General features: G+C 29.9%; 1 protein-coding gene, 1 long non-coding RNA gene and 1 pseudogene across 3 annotated transcripts; 2 read left to right on the top strand and 1 right to left on the bottom strand.

Moving 5' to 3' along the window:
- Window positions 1-436: 436 nt before the first annotated feature.
- Window positions 437-2,067, bottom strand: LOC114400365 (annotated as a pseudogene).
- A 7,204-nt stretch (window positions 2,068-9,271) lies between these two features.
- On the top strand, window positions 9,272-10,750 carry LOC114398082. Its single transcript, XR_003663495.1, has 3 exons — window positions 9,272-9,740; window positions 10,432-10,545; window positions 10,663-10,750. It is a non-coding gene; the product is annotated as an uncharacterized LOC114398082 (long non-coding RNA).
- A 3,762-nt stretch (window positions 10,751-14,512) lies between these two features.
- LOC114398480 (2-methylene-furan-3-one reductase-like) lies at window positions 14,513-16,972 on the top strand. 2 transcript variants are annotated; one of them, XM_028360687.1, is made up of 4 exons: window positions 14,513-14,811; window positions 15,321-15,561; window positions 15,997-16,152; window positions 16,432-16,972. In XM_028360687.1, exons 1-4 carry the CDS (start codon window positions 14,593-14,595, stop codon window positions 16,695-16,697), a joined length of 882 nt encoding a protein of 293 aa, XP_028216488.1. In that variant the 5' UTR covers window positions 14,513-14,592; the 3' UTR covers window positions 16,698-16,972. The 2 variants fall into 2 exon arrangements, with proteins under 2 accessions (XP_028216488.1, XP_028216487.1); XM_028360686.1 differs by having other exon boundaries at window positions 14,517-14,811; window positions 15,321-15,644; window positions 15,993-16,152.
- The last annotated feature ends 1,454 nt before the right edge of the window (window positions 16,973-18,426 follow it).

Raw genomic sequence — 18,426 nt, 5'->3', positions numbered from 1 at the left:
GATCCATTTAGGTTGACCAAGGATGAAAGGAAAAAGGAGGAAGAAAGATCACGGACTGAAATTCTTTAACTAATATTTTTAACAGAAACTAACATTTATTGGTAAAAAAATAAAAAAAATCTCATTCAAATGAATTTGAACTTACTGATGTAGACTTGTAGAGTGAATGTGACTTAGGCCTAATCTTAACCAAATTCAAACTCAAATCTGAAACTGTCACAAATATATATATATATATATATATATATATATATATATGAAAGATTTATATTCATTACCAATTTACAGCTCTCTTGACCAGCAATATTGACACTATTAGAAAATTAAAATGTGACGCCCTTTCCTTATCACTCATATTAATTAATATTAACCTTATAGCACAAATTAAGGTCAGAATGCACAGAAGAACTTGATATACATGCGAAGTAATTTATTTTTATGGAATGGGATGTATGACTACTTTTCCAATGGCTCTATTAGTATTCAAGTATGCAAATGCTTCCGCTGTCTGAGAAAATGGAAAGGGACTCTTAGGACCCAATATTGGCTTCACCTTCCCACTCTCTAAGTAAGGCTTTAACTTCTCCAACACAACACCATCTGAAGTGATAATGAACGGCATAGCAGGTGGAATCGAAGGTGGTGCTATTGTCACAACTTTCCCCCTCTTCTTTGATAGCCTTCAATGCCTTGTCACTCTGCCCTCTTTTTGGAATCAACCATGTCTTAACTCTCCAGAATAATATTATATGAGTTTAATATTGATACACATGAAAATACTTTTAAAAAAAAGGCAATACACCCACAAACTTACATCCAATAACAAATTATTATGTATTATAAGTTTATTAATAATTATATAATTAACTTAATCGTGACACCAACATTGATGTGTAATTAGACGATAATATAAAATTATTGTCCGAACATCATTATTAAACTTTTTTTATCATACATAATCTCAATAATTACATAAGAAAGTAAAACCCTTTATATGACATGTTAAGCAAACTAACTTCATGTAAAGCATATAATTTAGGTCAATTTCAAAATCTGACCTACTGTACACTACATCAGACTTCTCTGCAAGCTCTTCAAAATTCTCCTTTGTGTAATCAATTTGAATGTCTACTCCCAAGTTCCTTAGCAGTAGCTGCAACCTTAGATGCGCCAAAAACGTGCTTGGCGAGCTACAACATACCAAAATTTAATATTTTATAAATATTGCTATTAATTAAATATAATTATGCTACAAACTGTATGTAAACAAAACAGGTGCAATAAGGTTCATAAATGATTAAATCATGTCATTAGGGGAGAAGAATAAAACAATCAATTGAAATAGTGGAAGAGTGAAATGGCTCAACTATTTCAATAAGAAATTACTTAATTGAAACTTTTTTTATTAAGTTCGTCAAACTCAAAAGTTTAGGTAAACTTATAAATTTTTTATAAATGCAACTTATAAAATTGACTCATAAATTCATAAAACTTTACACAATAAAAATAATAATATTAAAAAACCTATTAATAACATTTACACTTAACAAAATGTTGTTACCACAACAATAATTTAACATTTAAACAACATAATAAAGTCAAATAACAAATCACAATAATAAAGTATAACAATACATTAGTACAAAATAATATGAAAATACATGAATGATCAAATTATATATAAATTTATAAGAATATAAGTGATTATAGTATGTAAAACATTTAAAAAGAGTTAACTTTTTCAAATTGTTTGAGTCACGCTTAAATATTGTTGTTGTGGGGTTTAGGTGGGAAAGAATATTATAGTTAATTTCAAATACTTCGACTATCTATTTGACTTGAGAGTTTATGTATGTTTACTCAAAAAAAACTTTCTAGAGAATTAACTTGTTTTTGTTTATATAGACTCATAAAATCGTAAGAGTCTAAGAGTTAATTTGAGAGTTTGATAATTATACATGTTCTTGACAAATTAACCAATGGAGAAGGAATATATCAAACCTGGATGACAAACGATCCAAATCTACCAGCACCCCCTAGAACAAGTATAGATTTGCCCGTTAACATGATCGGGGTCACCGTGATAAAAGGTGGCATACAAAATGAAAATTATGTTACTTCCTCCGTCTCATTATAATTGGCGTCCTAAGTTGCTTTACATAGACTAAGAAAAATTAATAAATAAACAAGAAAATAACAATTTTATAAAATTAACCTTATTATCATTAATTAATTTTTTTTTAGCTTACATCATTAATATTATAAGAGATATAAGTGGTAAAATAATAATTATTTTAGGACAAATTTTTTCTTACACAGTAATTTTTGTGAAACTGAGAAAGTAATTAATAATCCTTACAAATATAAATTTAAAATCATGGTCTTACAGCAGTGTCATGTTGACATTAAGGCCAATTATGTCTGTGTCTTAGGCCCAGAAATTGAAAAGTTACTAATAGTGTAGATTTTTTTTTGCTATAATAATATTATAAATATTTGAGGGATACACAATCACAACCACAATCATAGATAAATTGTCAGTAAATTAGAAATATTTAATAGCAATGAGATACAATTATTAATTTTTCAAATTTCAATATTCACATAATCATTGGCCACAGAACTTTTCAAGTTTCCTTTTTTTAATGATATATTGAAAACATTGATTTTTAAAGGTAAAATTTTAATAGCAATATATTCATTTGTGATTAATAATAAGATTTTAATCGAAAGAGAAATCATTTTGATGATTAGCTATTTCCAATATTATACCTAAAAGGTTTTTTTTTTATCTCTATATATATTATAAAAAATAATATTTTTAAATCATTCTTTTCATTATTTCATACCTAATCTTTTCTCTCTTCTTTTCGTCATCTTTCTATTATTTTCCTATGACTTGAAGTGAATTATCAGATTGAATAATTGGTATCAAATTGTTACAATAGAAAACATCAACGTATAATTTTCTCGATTTTCAGGTTGTATCGTTTCACTGTTTTCTCTTTTTTACTTTATAAAATTTCTATTTATAAATTTTATTGTTGCCTTTTCATTTTATTTTCTTCTTAGAATTTTAGAATTGTGATAATATAAAATATCAAATAAGAAATGTGAATCTGGTTTTGAAAAAAAATTTAAAAAATAGAAAAATTGAAAATTTAATTGAATTTCAACATGGTGCTCTTGATAAATTTGATATTGTACTTATCAAAATTCGAAACTGACATACGTCAAGGTGAACGTGGCTAAGGTGGACTCCTGAACATTGCACGTCGGATTGAGGGAGTGACCTTTGTTAGGAGGACAAGAGGGAAAGACCTGTAAAACAAAAGACATTGATGCTCAAGTAAGTATATGAGTTAAGAGAGTATGAATGAGAATACACAAGTTTGTGAGTAGGTGTGTGTGTTCGATAGTGTGTGTTGTTGTTGTGAGCGTAGGTGTCAAGAGAGTACGGGGAAACCTAATACTTATAGTGGGGAGAGGGAGTTGCGGGTCCTTATTGATAGGGACTGATACGTCAAATAATTACCGGCTTATAAATAATAACATATAACTTATTGATAACGTTAGGGATGATGTATAGCTTAGAGATAAAAGCTAACAGATAATTGTTACTTACAGATGTGTAACCTTGTAGATAATTGAATACCTACCAAGAGATAAAAAAGATGATATTCAAATAATAAAAGGTTAGAGATAACCTATCGATTATGGAGCCCAGTTGTTAAGGGTTGGATGTTTGTGCTCCTGTGTCAGGACTGACATGGAGGGTTGACGTTTGTCTCGAAGTGTCACATAACATGACACATGTATTTTTTAGACCCTTGACAGTACAATTACTATTCATAAAAAAGATATAAGAATAAGTACAATTGATGAAAAAATTATAGAACAATTACTCGTAAATAACATTGAAAATACAAATAGTCTTAATTCTAATCAAGAACAAAAGGATTTACCTGTGAATACTTCATTAGAAGAAAATAATGAACATAGTAACACCCCGAGTGACGTTCCTAAAAATATTTATGATTCACTGAAATGGAAAACTATTGATGTAAAAATTTAGAGATTTAATGATAGAAAAACGTCTAATTAGACATAACGATTTACAATTTCCAAAAGATAAAAAAATAGACATTTTAATTCATCTTTTTATCAAAGGATATTACGAAATAGAGAAAAATATGATAGGAAATGACTAGTTTATTCTAAAGATTTACATAAAATGTATTATTTTTGTTGTAAGTTATTTTGTTCAAGTGGTATTAGTCAATTAGTAAATGAAGGAACATTGGAAAAATCTTAGTTCAAAACTCAAAAGCCATGAGACAAGTCACCAATATATTAGTAATATGATCAAATGGATTGAACTAGAAAAAAGATTGATAAGAAAAAAGACTATAGATAAAAATTTACAAGAACAAATTAAAAAAGAAAAGGAAAAAAGTTTTACTTAGAAATACAGTTATAGTTAAATATCTTTCTAAAAATAATCCTGTTTTTCGTGGGACAAATAAGAAGCTATATGAAAAAATAATAGTTACTTTTGAATTTGATTGAAATGCTTGTAGAATTTAATCCAATTATAAAATAACATGTTAGACACATAAAAAATAGTGAAATCCGTGTTCATTACTAGTACTTAAGTAATACTATACAAAACGAACTTATAAAATTGTTACCCTTCCAAATAAAAAAAATCATTATAAAGAAAGTTAAAGATGCAAAATATTTTTTTGTTATTCTTGATTGTATACCTGATGTAAATCATCAAGAACAAATGACTCTTATTTTGATATGTGTTTATACATTGAATTCTCCAATTTAAAAGTTGATGATACATCGGGAAAAGGTATTTTTAATGAGCTTATTAACGTTTTGAAAAAAATATGAGTTTGATATTTATGATATAAGGGGACAAGGTTATGATAATGGATCTAACATAAAGGGTTAAAATCAAGGAGTGGAAAAAAGATTATTAGATATGAATTCTAGAGCATTTTATACATCGTCTGGATGTCATAATTTAAAATTTAGTTTTATGTGATATGACTAATTTATCTCCTAGGACTATTTCTTTTTTTGAAGTTCTACAAAGTATTTATTATTTATTTGCTTCATCCACTAAATGATGGAAATTTTTGCAAGATAATGTACAGAAATTTTCTATTAAATTATTATCTCAAACTTGATGTGAGAGTAGAATTGAAAATGTCAAAGTAATAAAATTTCAAGCACCAAAGATAAGAGATGTTTTGCTTCAATTATCAAAATGTTGTGAAGATCCTAAATTAAAAAGTTAAGTCATGTGCTCAGCAGCTTATGAGATTGAAAATTTTAAATTTTTATTAGGAATGAATATTAGGTATAATATTTTGTTTGTCGTTAATTCTATTAGTAAGATTTTACCGTAAAAGATATGCGTATAGATGTTGTTATAGATCATTTAAAAGGTCTTATTGCTTATTTAAAAAGTTATAGGGAAAATCACTTTAATTTTCCTTTGGATTCCACAAAATAATTAGTTGTTGAAATGGATATAAAACCTAAATTTCGTGGAAAACATATAATTCATAGAAAATCACATTTTGATGAAAATGTTAATGATGAGATCACACATTCAGCTGAAAACTCTTTTAGTATTGAATATTTTATATGCATAGTAGATCAATCTATTTCTTCTATCGAGACTCGATTTGAGCAAATTTTACAATATGAAGTTATTTTTGGTTTTTTATTTGAATTTAAAAATTTAAAACTTTAAGCGATGATGAATTAAAAAAATATTGTATTAATCTTGGAAAAAATTTAAGATTTGGTAAACATTTGGACATTGATGATCTTGATTTATTTTCAAAATTAAAAGTACTAAAAGAAATATTAAAAGAAGTTAATACTCCAATAGAAGTATTAAACTATATAAAAGGATCAAATTCTTTTTCAAATGTGTGTGCATTGCTTATAGAATATTATTAACAATATTAGTAACAATTGCTTCTGCTAAAAGAAGTTTTTCAAAATTAAAATTGCTTAAATTTTATCTAAGAGACACCATAACCCAAGTGAAGGGAAACAAATAGTGAAACGGTGAGTGACAGGGGATACCAGGAGAGTGTGTGTTGTTGTGTAAGGGGGGAGTGTGCGTTCATTGCATTCAGTGGCGGAACCAAGACCCTAAGTTAGTAGAGACAAATTATAAAAAATAAAATGAGTGGGTTCAACTATATAAATATAGATGAAATAAAATACAAAAAAATATAAGATTTTATTTACAATGTTTAATTTAAAAGAAAATTTATTGGTGAATTTTAAAAAATGAAGAGGTGCAAGTGCGCACCCTCAACCTAATGTAGGTTCGCCACTGAGTGCATTACTATGTAATGAAAGCGAAAATGTGAAACGACGTGTCTGTTGTAACTTGGAACCTAAACAAGTGAACAGAAAATTGAAAACCCTAAACTAAAATAACAAAAGGACATTTTAATAAGTTCATTATGGGAACAAGGTATGGGGATAAATATGGGTATGAATACGGGAACAGGACAGGTAATGACATCCACATCTCTGGATACAAGAACGGGACAGCTAATGACATCCACATCTCTGAATACAGGAACGGGACAGTTAATGACATCCACATCTCTGGATACAAGAACGGGACAGCTAATGATATCCACATCTTTGAATACAGGAACGGGACAGTTAATAACATCCACATCTCTGAATACTGGAACGGGACAGCTAATGACATCCACATCTCTAAATACAAGAACGGGACAGGTAATAACATTCACATCTTTGACTCCAATTAAAAAAAAGTCAAATAATTTTCAAATTTGTACATGATCAACTTAGATATTTTTTTTATCAAAATCAGAATCATACCCACAAATATGAGTTTGGTTGTCATGCCTATGCCTATAAATAATATTTATAATGAAGCACGACTAAATATTTATGCAACAAATAAAATAAAATAAAACATCACATCTTTTAATCACAATTTATATAATATATATAGAGAGAGAAAGAGGTGAATAATACATCTCATTTCCTATATCTGAATTCAATTTAAGGTTTTGAACATAAAAAAATATTATATATATATATATATATATATATATATATATATATATATATATATTACTTTATTTTATGTTGTTTTTATCATTAAAGAATTGTATTTATTGTCATTCACGAATCATTTCCCATCTGCATTAGGTGATCAATTACATCACCTGTGTTAATTTTTATTCACATTTTCAAAGTTTGAACTAGTATAGAAATATTAATCAATGGATACACCTCAAAATGACTTGATTAATTATACTTTAATCTCCCTATATTTTATTTGATGTATAATTTTGATAATCGAGAAAACAACAAACACATGCATGACGGCAAACGTATGGCGGCTATAAACGACCCAACCAGCTTAAAGTTAAACATTATATTGTTTTGATATAATTTTCTCCATGAAATATATTTACATATCAATTCTTCGAGTTAATCTATTCAACCCAACATCAGTTTAATTCGAGGATGGACAATTCATTTAAGGTTAAACTTCTATATTTAAATAAGTTCTTAAATTAATAATTTTTAATTGAGTTTTAAATCGTGTAATATAAATTTCTTAATTGAGTTTCTAAAACTTCAAAAATTTATAAATTGTCATTTTCCGACAATCTTAAACCACAGACATAGGGATAAATTCAGAAATCTATTAAAGGGAGACTGGATTTTTTTTTCTTTGTAATTGTTTAAGAAAACACACATCATGCATGACGTGCCGAACGAAAAATACTGCGTGGATAAACGTCTCAATCCTGATTTTAGAATATTCCACATTTGTAACAATTAGATATTTATTTTTAATGTGAATTTTTTTAATTACAATTAATGAGATTTTCAAACATTAAAGAATTTATTATAAAAATAAGATAATCAAGTTCTATTGGGCTATATATAGTAACACATTACCATATTAAAATTGGGGTAGTTAGGCAAGCATGATAGGTATGTAGTTAGGTACATAAAAGATTAGGATATCCTTTTGCCCGGCTGCTATAAGTTTATATATTCTTTTAAATAAGTAACCAAATACGATCATTCGATATTAAATATATCTGAAGATTTACGAGTTACTTAATAAAGCAAATGTTCAAAAATATTTTAGTAACATCTTACCGATTTAATACACTCTCTATTTAAAAAATTAGAAGTGTTATTAACCGGAGATTAGTTTCTTATTCTTAACCGGAAAATGTCATAATTTCTTTCCTGAGTATTCTAAATAGCATGTGTTGAGAAAGTTTAATCCGTTATAACTTATAAGGTTATATAGATATTAGTAATTTAAAAAAAAATTAGTTTTTCAGCCAAAAGGTTTAACACAAAAAAACCCACTTTTAAATATTCCACAATTATTATAACAATTCGATATTATATTCTTTTACAATGTACGTGAATAATCTTTCATTATACAGTGAATGAGATTTTGACGCATTATAGTATTTATTATTTAAATAATTTAATCAAGTTCTACTGTTGTCAGCAATACTTTTGTTACCATATTTAAATTCCGGTAGGTAAGATAATAGGCACTTAAAAGATTATGATATCTTTTTGTCGGACTACTATGTTTATATTTTCTTTTAAATAAGTAACGAATATGATCATCCGATATAAAATATATCTAAAGATTTTCATGTTACTTAATAGAGAAAGGCTATAAAAACAAATATTTTTAACATTTTAATAACATCTTAAAAATTTAATATTTTATTTAATAATACTATTAAACACGTGAATCAACTATAATAATAATTTTTAAGGAAAAAGCTTTAAGCAAGCTAGACAATTAAATACTAAGAAATATCATTAATTAATCAACTCATCAATAATGATTACTATAAGACAAGCACAAAGTTTTAAATACAATGAACACAACTTATTTATTTAAATAAAATTTCAAAGCAAGAGAAAAGGATATACCCGTATGATAATTAAAAAATAAAACATGACAAAATGTAAGTCAAACAACTATAAGCTAGAGTTTGATTTCTATTACATGATTTATTGTAAATTTCTAATATTTGAATTCGATTTTTACTCATAAAAGTAAAACTTTAAGTGTAACATTGTGTTTTTTTTTATTAATGGTTCAAGTGATTTAATTAATTAATTAATTTGGTGATTTGGTTGTATTTGTGTATGTGGTTAGTGAGTTTTAGTGTTTAGGGCTTATCAAGATGGATTTTAGTTTATGGTTTGAGGGGTGGGTGTATATAGTAAGGTTTAGGTGTGAAAAAGAGAAATTACAAAAGTCATAAACCCTCTTTTGTGTTGAAACTCTCTCCCTCAACACACTTCTTCATAGTTCTCTCTTCTCCAAGAACCACCGTTAGAGAACCTTGAATCTTGGTGTTGTACAAAAAGAACTCATTTCTCCTCTCTATAGTGGTTGTTGATTGGCCCTAAGTGAGATAATCTCTCATTCTTTCTCTCTTTGAATTCATTTTCATTTTCCCTAGAGCAACCATGAACTTTCATGGAAAAGCTTGATTTTAAGGGGTTTTGATTTTGTTTTTGGTTGGCTTTGGGGTTGGGTTGGGTTGATGATGGTTTAGTGTGCTTGTTGTGGGATTGAAGGAAAGTTTCTCACTTGGACCCAAAACTTGCTCCTTTTTCTTTTCTTCTTCAAAGAGTCATCATATTGGGTTTGATAGGTAAGAGAAGCTTTGTCCTTTTCTATGCTTAGGTTGTTGTAAATTGGTTTCAAGGTTGCCGAAAAATGAACCATGTTGTTTAAATATGAAAGTTTGAACATTTGAGGTTTTGAGTTCTAAAATTTGGGTTGTTATTTAGTTGACGAATATTGATTAAAAGTTCAAATTTGTGAAATATTTTGATGTTGTTTATGTATTTGGAATTGATGGAAAAGAGTTTGAGTTTGTTTTGGGATGATTTGGAAGCCATGAGAGGCAGTTCTACAGAAATTTTGAAATTATGTAGAATTTGCATTTAGTGACTATTTTTGTGTCTAGTGACCATTTTCGCGTCCAGTGTTGCGTTCAGTGACCATTTTCGCATCCAGCGTTCAGTGACCATTTTGAGTCCAACGACCAGTTTTGAGTCCAGCGACCAATTTTGAGTCTAGCAACCATTTTGAGTCTAATGATCAATTTTGAGTCCAACGACCATTTTGAGTCCAGTGACCATTTTGAGTCTAATGGTCAATTTTGAGTCCAATGATCAGTTTTGAGTTCAATGACCAATTTTTGATGTGGATGTGATTAATGTTTGTCTTCCTTGCATAAATTTAATATTGAGATCTTAATGAATTTATGATGATATGAGATGCACTTAAGATGATATTATTTTATTATTAAATTTGATTTTATGTTGATTTATTTGCAGGAATTCAACATACAAGTATTTGGTGAGTTATTTGCAGGAATTCAAGGTGTTGGAATGTCTTGTTATGCTTATTGAACTATATGTGGGTTCATGAGTCTGATGAACATATAAATGGTGAATCTATGATGTTATAACCTCTTATGATATTGAAATTAGTGAATGAATTTGTGATGACAAATGATATTGATTTGAATGATACATACATTGATGAATGACATTGCATGTGAGTAGGCATATAAGTTGGGGGTGCTAAGAAGGCCTTTGATGTGAACCTGAGTAGGAGCGGATCGTTTGATACATGTTACAGAGATTTGGATGACGCCACTTCCAGTGAAGGAAGATAAGTCAGGGTAGACACCACAAGGATTACCTTGATAAGTCTGATAATTGGTTCAACAAGGAACCCAGAGAGAAACTCTCACCAAATTTTATCAAATGCCAAAAGTTTTTTTTATTGAAAACAAAAACAAATACTTATAGTGTATCTGAACAAAAAGATAAAAATAGACATGGGCCTTCTAAATAGTTTGAGCCAAAATTACAATAAATAAAAATTATAACTAAAAACTTATTTAACTTGGGCCTTCAAATTAATCTGGGCCTTCAGCAACAATTAATAGTCATGATAATGTCTCTGCCTCTGGGCCTTCATCCTTCTCCACTTGGGCTTTCATCCTTCTCCACTCGGGGGCTTTATCCTTCTCCACTTGGGCCTTCGCCCTTCTCCACTTGGGCCTTTAGCCTGTATTTGGTCAATTTCAGGATTCTCATCATTCCCTCCTTCTTGGAAAACATTTGCCCTCAAATGTCCAAGATCATCACCGGGTCCAAGTACCACTTCCTTCCTTTTCTTGTGGGCTTGCTTGGCATAGCTTTCATTCTTCTTTGCAATTTGCACCTTCACTTGGTCATACAATTTTTTTACATACGCAACTTTGGTCTGTGCATCCTTATGCTGAGTCTCTTGGGGCTTGCTGTTGGAAGTTGGCCTGTTAGGCAATGAAGCTTCTGGAAGGAGATCAACTTGATGTTCTATGCCTCTTGAAGGTGGCAGTCCATGAGGAATCTCCATAGGAAAGACATTTTAAAATTCCTGCAATAAGGGTTGAACACTAGGAGAAATAAAAATAGTAAACTCATTAGAATTATCAGTAGAAATTTTACTGTCTTTGCAATACTGTAGATTGAGTGGTTCATGAGCAGGTAACACTTTCCTCACTTCACTCGCCTCTGCAAAATAATTAAATTTTCTCTCATGTGTATCACTGTCTCTCTTATGTGTATCACTCTTTTCCTCTGGTGTATCACTCTTCTTTTTCATATTCCTTTGTGGTGCCTCACTATTTTCTTTCTCTTGTTCTCTCTTTTCTCTCATTCTGATTTGGTCATCACACACTTCTCTAGGGGATAGAGGTTTAAAAGTAAACGAGGAAGATTTGGCTATTCGTCTGTAGGGCTCTTCTTTGTTACGGTTCAACAAACGTTGCATTTGTGTAGTCCACGCGTCCAGAAATAAGCGCTGAGATCCGTCCAGTTGATGATATACACCACCATTGTCACCAGCTCTTGCCATGATTAAGGAACAAAGAATTTTGCAGTAAATTAAAAAAAATAATTCAGGACCTCACCACACTCTACTCACGTGTTTCTCTCTTTGATGGTAGTTCACTCGTGTTTGATGCTCTCAATATAGGCTTTTGTGTAATGTATTCCCTCTTGCCTTTTACCACTCGTGTTCCCTCTTAAGTTCCTAGATGGACCGAATTAGACACACAAGGTAATATAAAATAAAAGGAAAGACAATATAATTATCAGAGTAACAGATTTGATTTGGGATAACAACTTGGACTTGATTTGGATAACAAATTAGATTTGGATAAAAAAAAATTGATTTGATTTGATTTGATTTGGATAATAGACCAGATTTGGATAACAAATTAGATTTAATTTGGATAACAGATATGATAACAAATAAGATAACAGATAAGATAACAGATAAGACAAGTAAACTTCAAATGCTCATAACTTTTGCTACGGTTGTCTGTTTGAGGCCCACTATATATCAAAACGCTCAGAATTCAAAAGAGAATCCAGATAAGGGGATTTGGTACATGATTTTCTGCAAAAAAAAAGCCTCTAACTGCCTCAATTTCGTGTTCAAAGATCAAACACCCCCTTTCTCTTTTTTCTCTTCTTTTCTTCTCTTTTTTTTTCAAAATTTCTGCAACTTTTTTTTTACTTGAAATAGAACTCAAACAATTTTATTTTTTTTGACACAAAGTCTGAAAGACACTAGAAACAAGAACAACAACAAGAACACAAACGTGACAAGAACAAGAACGAAACAAAGACACAAACAAGAACGCAACAAGACGCAAACAAGAAAACAAATAACAGAACACGGACAAAACATGAACCTGGACAAATTACAAAGAAAAATAATAGGATAAGATAGAACCTGTATCAAGAGCCGAAGCTCTGATACCAGATGACGTGAACCTGACTAGGGGCGGATCGCTTGATACAGGCAGTAAAGTTTTTGGTTGACGCAACTTTCAGTGAAGGAATATAAGTCAAGGTAGACGCCACTTCCGATGAAGGAAGATAAGTCAGGGTAGACGCCACTTCCGGTGAAGGAAGATAAGTCAGGGTAGACGCCACTTCCAGTGAAGGAAGATAAGTCAGGGTAGACGCCACAAGGATTACCTTGATAAGTCTGATAATTGGTTCAACAAGGAACCTGGAGAGAAACTCTCACCAAATTTTATCAAATGCCAAAAGTTTTTTTTATTGAAAACAAAAACAAATACTTATAGTGTATCTGAACAAAAAGATAAAAATAGACATGAGCCTTCTAAATAGTTTGGGCCAAAATTACAATAAATAAAAATTATAACTAAAAACTTATTTAACTTGGGCCTTCAAATTAATCTGGGCCTTCAGCAACAATTAATAGTCATGATAGTGTCTCTGCCTCTGGGCCTTCATCCTTCTCCACTTGGGCCTTCATCCTTCTCCACTTGGGCCTTCGCCCTTCTCCACTTGGGCCTTTAGCCTGTATTTGGTCAATTTCATGATTCTCATCAGCCTTGAACCTAGTGCTGGAGGTTGTCGTGGTGACTAACGACGAATGAGCCTATAGAATGGATGAGTAAGCGAATCCCTGGATAGGTTAAGTTCTTTGCAAGCCTTACTGAGGAAAATCACTACCCACGCTCATTCATTTTCGATAAAATCACACTTCTTCTGCAGGGTTAATTCAAGTCTCCCTGAATGTTTAGATCATAGAATGTGATTATGTTAAGGGATGTACTTGAGTAAATCGTTCAAAAGATAAAATTTTCTGGAAGTAAAGAGTCAGCATAACATAACATGATAGTTAGACGTGTGTTTTGATAATTGTAACTTAAGAATCGTGTTACTTAGAGGAGTTGTATTAGTACATGATTGTTAAAAAATAATTTCTACATTTCTTTTAACATATTAATCTTATATTTCTTTTACATGTTGTTTTCTTTTAAAATGAGCTTACCCTTACATTTTTTGTTGAACTGTGATGATTGTGTCATTTGATACGATAACAAATTATGATGTAACTTTTGAGGAGTATGTTACTTGTGATTGATGTGGATATGGTTAACTTAGGGGTGAGATTCGACCCTTTGTCATTTATTTATGTTTTGACTTAGTGGGGAGCAGTTTAGGATTTATATATCTTGATGGATCTATATTGTATTTATTTCCTGAATTAGACCCTTGGATTCTGTTTAGAGATTTGTTTATGAGATTTGATGATGTAGTGCCTTGAGGTATACGTACATTCATGTTTTATGACTTGATCGAGGACCTTTAATGGATAAAGTTTATATGGCATACTTGTATTCATGAAAAAAAATAGTTATATGTATTTTTATTAATTAAATTAATTTAAGAGTTTTAAAAAAATTAAAAATGAATCTTTAGTTTCTACGTTATAAAGTCTTATTATTTTATGTAATAATGTTTGGGGTTATTATATTAAGCTGAATGAGATTCCAACGCTGATTTTCCACCAAGTTAGAGTCTATAAATATATTTGCTATCACTCCATCTCCATAAGCCAATTAATTAGTTGAACACATTATAACTCCTGTTTCTTTATTAATTCTCTCTTTCAAATATATGGCAGAAGATGCTTCAATTATTCCAACACACACAAAAGCTTGGTACTACTCTGAACATGGTAGTCCAGGTGATGTTCTCAAATTAGATCCTAATTGGCCCTTACCCCAACAACTCAATGATGACCAAGTGCTCATCAAGGTCATCGCTGCATCCATTAATCCCGTTGATTACAAGAGGATGCACGGCGAGTTCAAGGACACTGACCCTCATCTGCCTGTATGTACACCTTCAATTTTTTCCTTCGTTAATTAGTTTATATAGAGTTTTTCATAGAGTTATTTGGTTATATATATATATATATATATATATATATATATATATATATATATATATATATATATATATATATATATATATATATATATATATATATATTGAGATTTAAGGCTCATATATGACTAATGACTTAGTTGTTTTTATCTTGACGGTTCACATTTAGATTCAATGGTCAATATATATTTTCCTCTCTCATTAGATAGTTTCCTCTCTCTATCTATCTAAATATATAACTTGTAATATTTAAGTTTTTTTTTATAATAACCTGTCACTTAAAAATTAGGATTAATTTTATAATATAATAACTTTAGAATAGATAGTTGCCGCTCATTATTCACAATGAATTTAAAATAATTTAATGGTTTCTAAATCTTAGTGGGTTAGGCTGTAATTAATTAGAATATCGATCTAACATGCACTTTATTCTTTTGTTTTGATGGTGTGAGAAGATTGTGCCGGGTTATGATGTTGCTGGCATAGTAGTGAAAGTGGGAGGAGAAGTAAAGAAATTTAAGGTTGGAGATGAAGTATATGGTGATATCAACGAGCAAGGCTTGTCGAACCTTAAGATTCATGGCACTTTGTCAGAGTATACTATTGCAGAAGAGAGACTATTGGCTCATAAACCATCCAATCTAAGCTTCATTGAAGCTGCTAGCATTCCTTTAGCACTTGAGACTGCTAACGAAGGTTTTGAACATGCTCACTTCTCTGCTGGCAAATCTATCCTTGTTTTGGGAGGAGCTGGTGGAGTTGGAAACTATGTTATTCAGGTATATATATATATATATATATATATATATATATATATATATATATATATATATATATTAAGATTGCCACAAATTTTTAGAAATTAATTAAGTTGAAAGATTTTACATTGATTTATGTGTAAATTTATTTTTGTTATCGTATTATTGATATCAAGCATTTATTAATTTTATCGATGATTAATTTTCATTAGAAATTTGATTGGTATTTTTTTAGATCTCTTTTTTCAATTACATGTTTTTCATCTACAAAACTTATAAATTTAAGATTTTATTCAAGAAAATTTAGTTCAGTATTATTCGAACCAATAACTTTATTTAATTAAGTGATGTGACTATATTTGGATGTAGCTAGCTAAACAAGTTTATAAGGCGTCTAAGATAGCAGCAACTGCTAGCACCGGCAAACTTGAACTTTTAAGGGAGTTGGGCGTTGACTTGCCTATTGATTACACAAAGGAGAACTTTGAAGACCTTCCAGAAAAATACGATCTAGTGTATGATGTAGTAGGTTAGACTTCTAAACCAAATTAAAAGGGTAAAACATATTGGTAGTTTCCAAAATATATATTTCAAAATTCATGAGTTTTAATTCTTATAAAAATTAAATATATTTTTAGTTTATAAAAAAAATGATGTAATTTTAATCATTCATATGAGACTAAAAACATATTAATTTTTTTTATAGAAATTAAAACTGAATTTTAAGGTATTTTAAGAGATTAAAAAATATTATACATTGCTTGTCATGAAACATTAATAATTGTTTACCATAATTACTGATATATAGGGCAAGGTGATAGAGCATTTAAGGCCGTTAAGGAAGATGGGAAAGTTGTGACAATAGTACCACCTGGACATCCACCAGCTATGTTTTTTGTGCTCACCTCAAAGGGATCTATCTTAGAGAATTTAAGACCTTACTTTGAGAGTGGTAAGTTGAAGCCTATACTCGATGCCAAGACTCCAGTGCCATTTTCTCAGGTTATTGAAGCCATTTCCTACTTAGAAACTTCAAGAGCCACAGGAAAAGTGGTCGTTTATCCCATACCCTAACCACAATATATTATTAACTCATCATATAATTATAATTAATAATGAACATTTTAAAGTGTGTACTAAGATAATTGATCAATTAATTAAGGTTTGTGTCAAACAAAGTCCCTTGTACTACTATGCTTTATGTTTATGTATACAAAGCAACCTTGCTGCTGAAAAATAAAGATTGATATATGGTTGCAATGTGATCAAATATATCTTATTGGTAGACGATATGTAAATATTCTTGTAAGCATTCTATGAGTTTTGATGCATGTTCTAGTTTGAGTGAATTCCGGCAACTGATCAACTCATCTATTTTTATTTTTTTTTATCAATTAGCCAATAAAAGTGAATAAATAAATAAAAAGGATTGGTAATTGATGTATCTGAAAACCATGATCTAGTTCATGTACATGCAGTTGAAATTCTAGGTTGAAACGGACAAGACCTGGTTTTTACTCTCAGAGGCAGTTTGTATACTTTATATTTTTCATTTTTATACCATATTTTATATATATATTTTTCTACTATATGTTGATTTTTCTTCTTGTGTTTGATGTAAATTTTGTTGAAACACAGATGCGTGTATCAGTACTACATTATGACTTCCCTTTGCTCTCAAATGTTTTTTTATGCTTTGATACGTTATTAGATTTTTATTTGGTCTTGACTATCCTTCTTTTGCTTATCCACTCCCTTTTTCTAAGTAAACATGGAAATGTATTTTTTGAAAATAAATTGAAAAAGAGGGTGGATAAGCACAAAAGGCGAGTGAATATAGCAACTGCCAAACGAACAAGCTTTAAAATTTGAGCCTAAGAGATCAATGGACCTCATTGGGCCATAAGGCCCATAAGATTGAAAATATTAAAATTTGAAAATTAAGTTTTCAAAGTGAACAAAATTTTATAACAATTCCGAAATTTAATTAAGAGATTGAGTGACATAGGAAAAATAATAAGCTTCTGAAATTTAGTTTTTGAAAGTATTGAAACTTTGCAGGCTTCAAGAATTAATTTTCGAAAATATGCAAAAATTTCAACTCTTAAGAGATTTAATTTCCACAAGTATAGGTAGGAATTAGAATCCAGAAGTGTTCTTGAAATTTTATTTTTTTTTTGCACTTCCATAATTTAATTTTTGAAATGTTAGATCCAAACACATGTATAGGGGTATTTTTTGAGGAAAAAAATGCAACAAGAATTATGCCAAAGTTGATTGTAAAACTTAATAAGAATGCAACTTGACAAATTTTATAGCATGATTACATGCCATATGCATTGAACCAATAGTTTGTCCAGAAGCCTGGGAATCAGTCACATCTTAAGTGTGGTTGAAATTTTTTGTAAGTGACCTAGAAAACCCTCAATGTGTATGTAATCAGGTGGCAATACCCTTATAATATGGTAAATCAATTTAATGCGTAGTATAAGTATTTCCATATAGAAGTTATTGGGCACGAAAATTGCTTATAAAATAAAGTGAGCACATGCAAATTGACATTAAGGTATGAAGTTTACGTTCCTTAGAGATCTGTCGATCAATCATGCATCATTGAGTCTTATTCTCTACATTGTTGATTTAAATAGCAAAATCACCTAATAAATTGATTTCCATTTCCTTGTGATTGGAAAAATTGAACAGTTCATTTAATTTTCTCAAGACAGCCGTTGAAGTTTGACTGATGAATGATGATCGTGATGGACAAGTATCCCTATTTATATATGCATCGTCAATACTTAAA

Source organism: Glycine soja, chromosome 19, assembly GCF_004193775.1.
Source record: "Glycine soja cultivar W05 chromosome 19, ASM419377v2, whole genome shotgun sequence".
NCBI lineage: Eukaryota > Viridiplantae > Streptophyta > Magnoliopsida > Fabales > Fabaceae > Glycine > Glycine soja.
Note: the sequence above shows the minus strand (reverse complement) of the source record. Positions and strands in the feature narration are given on the sequence as shown.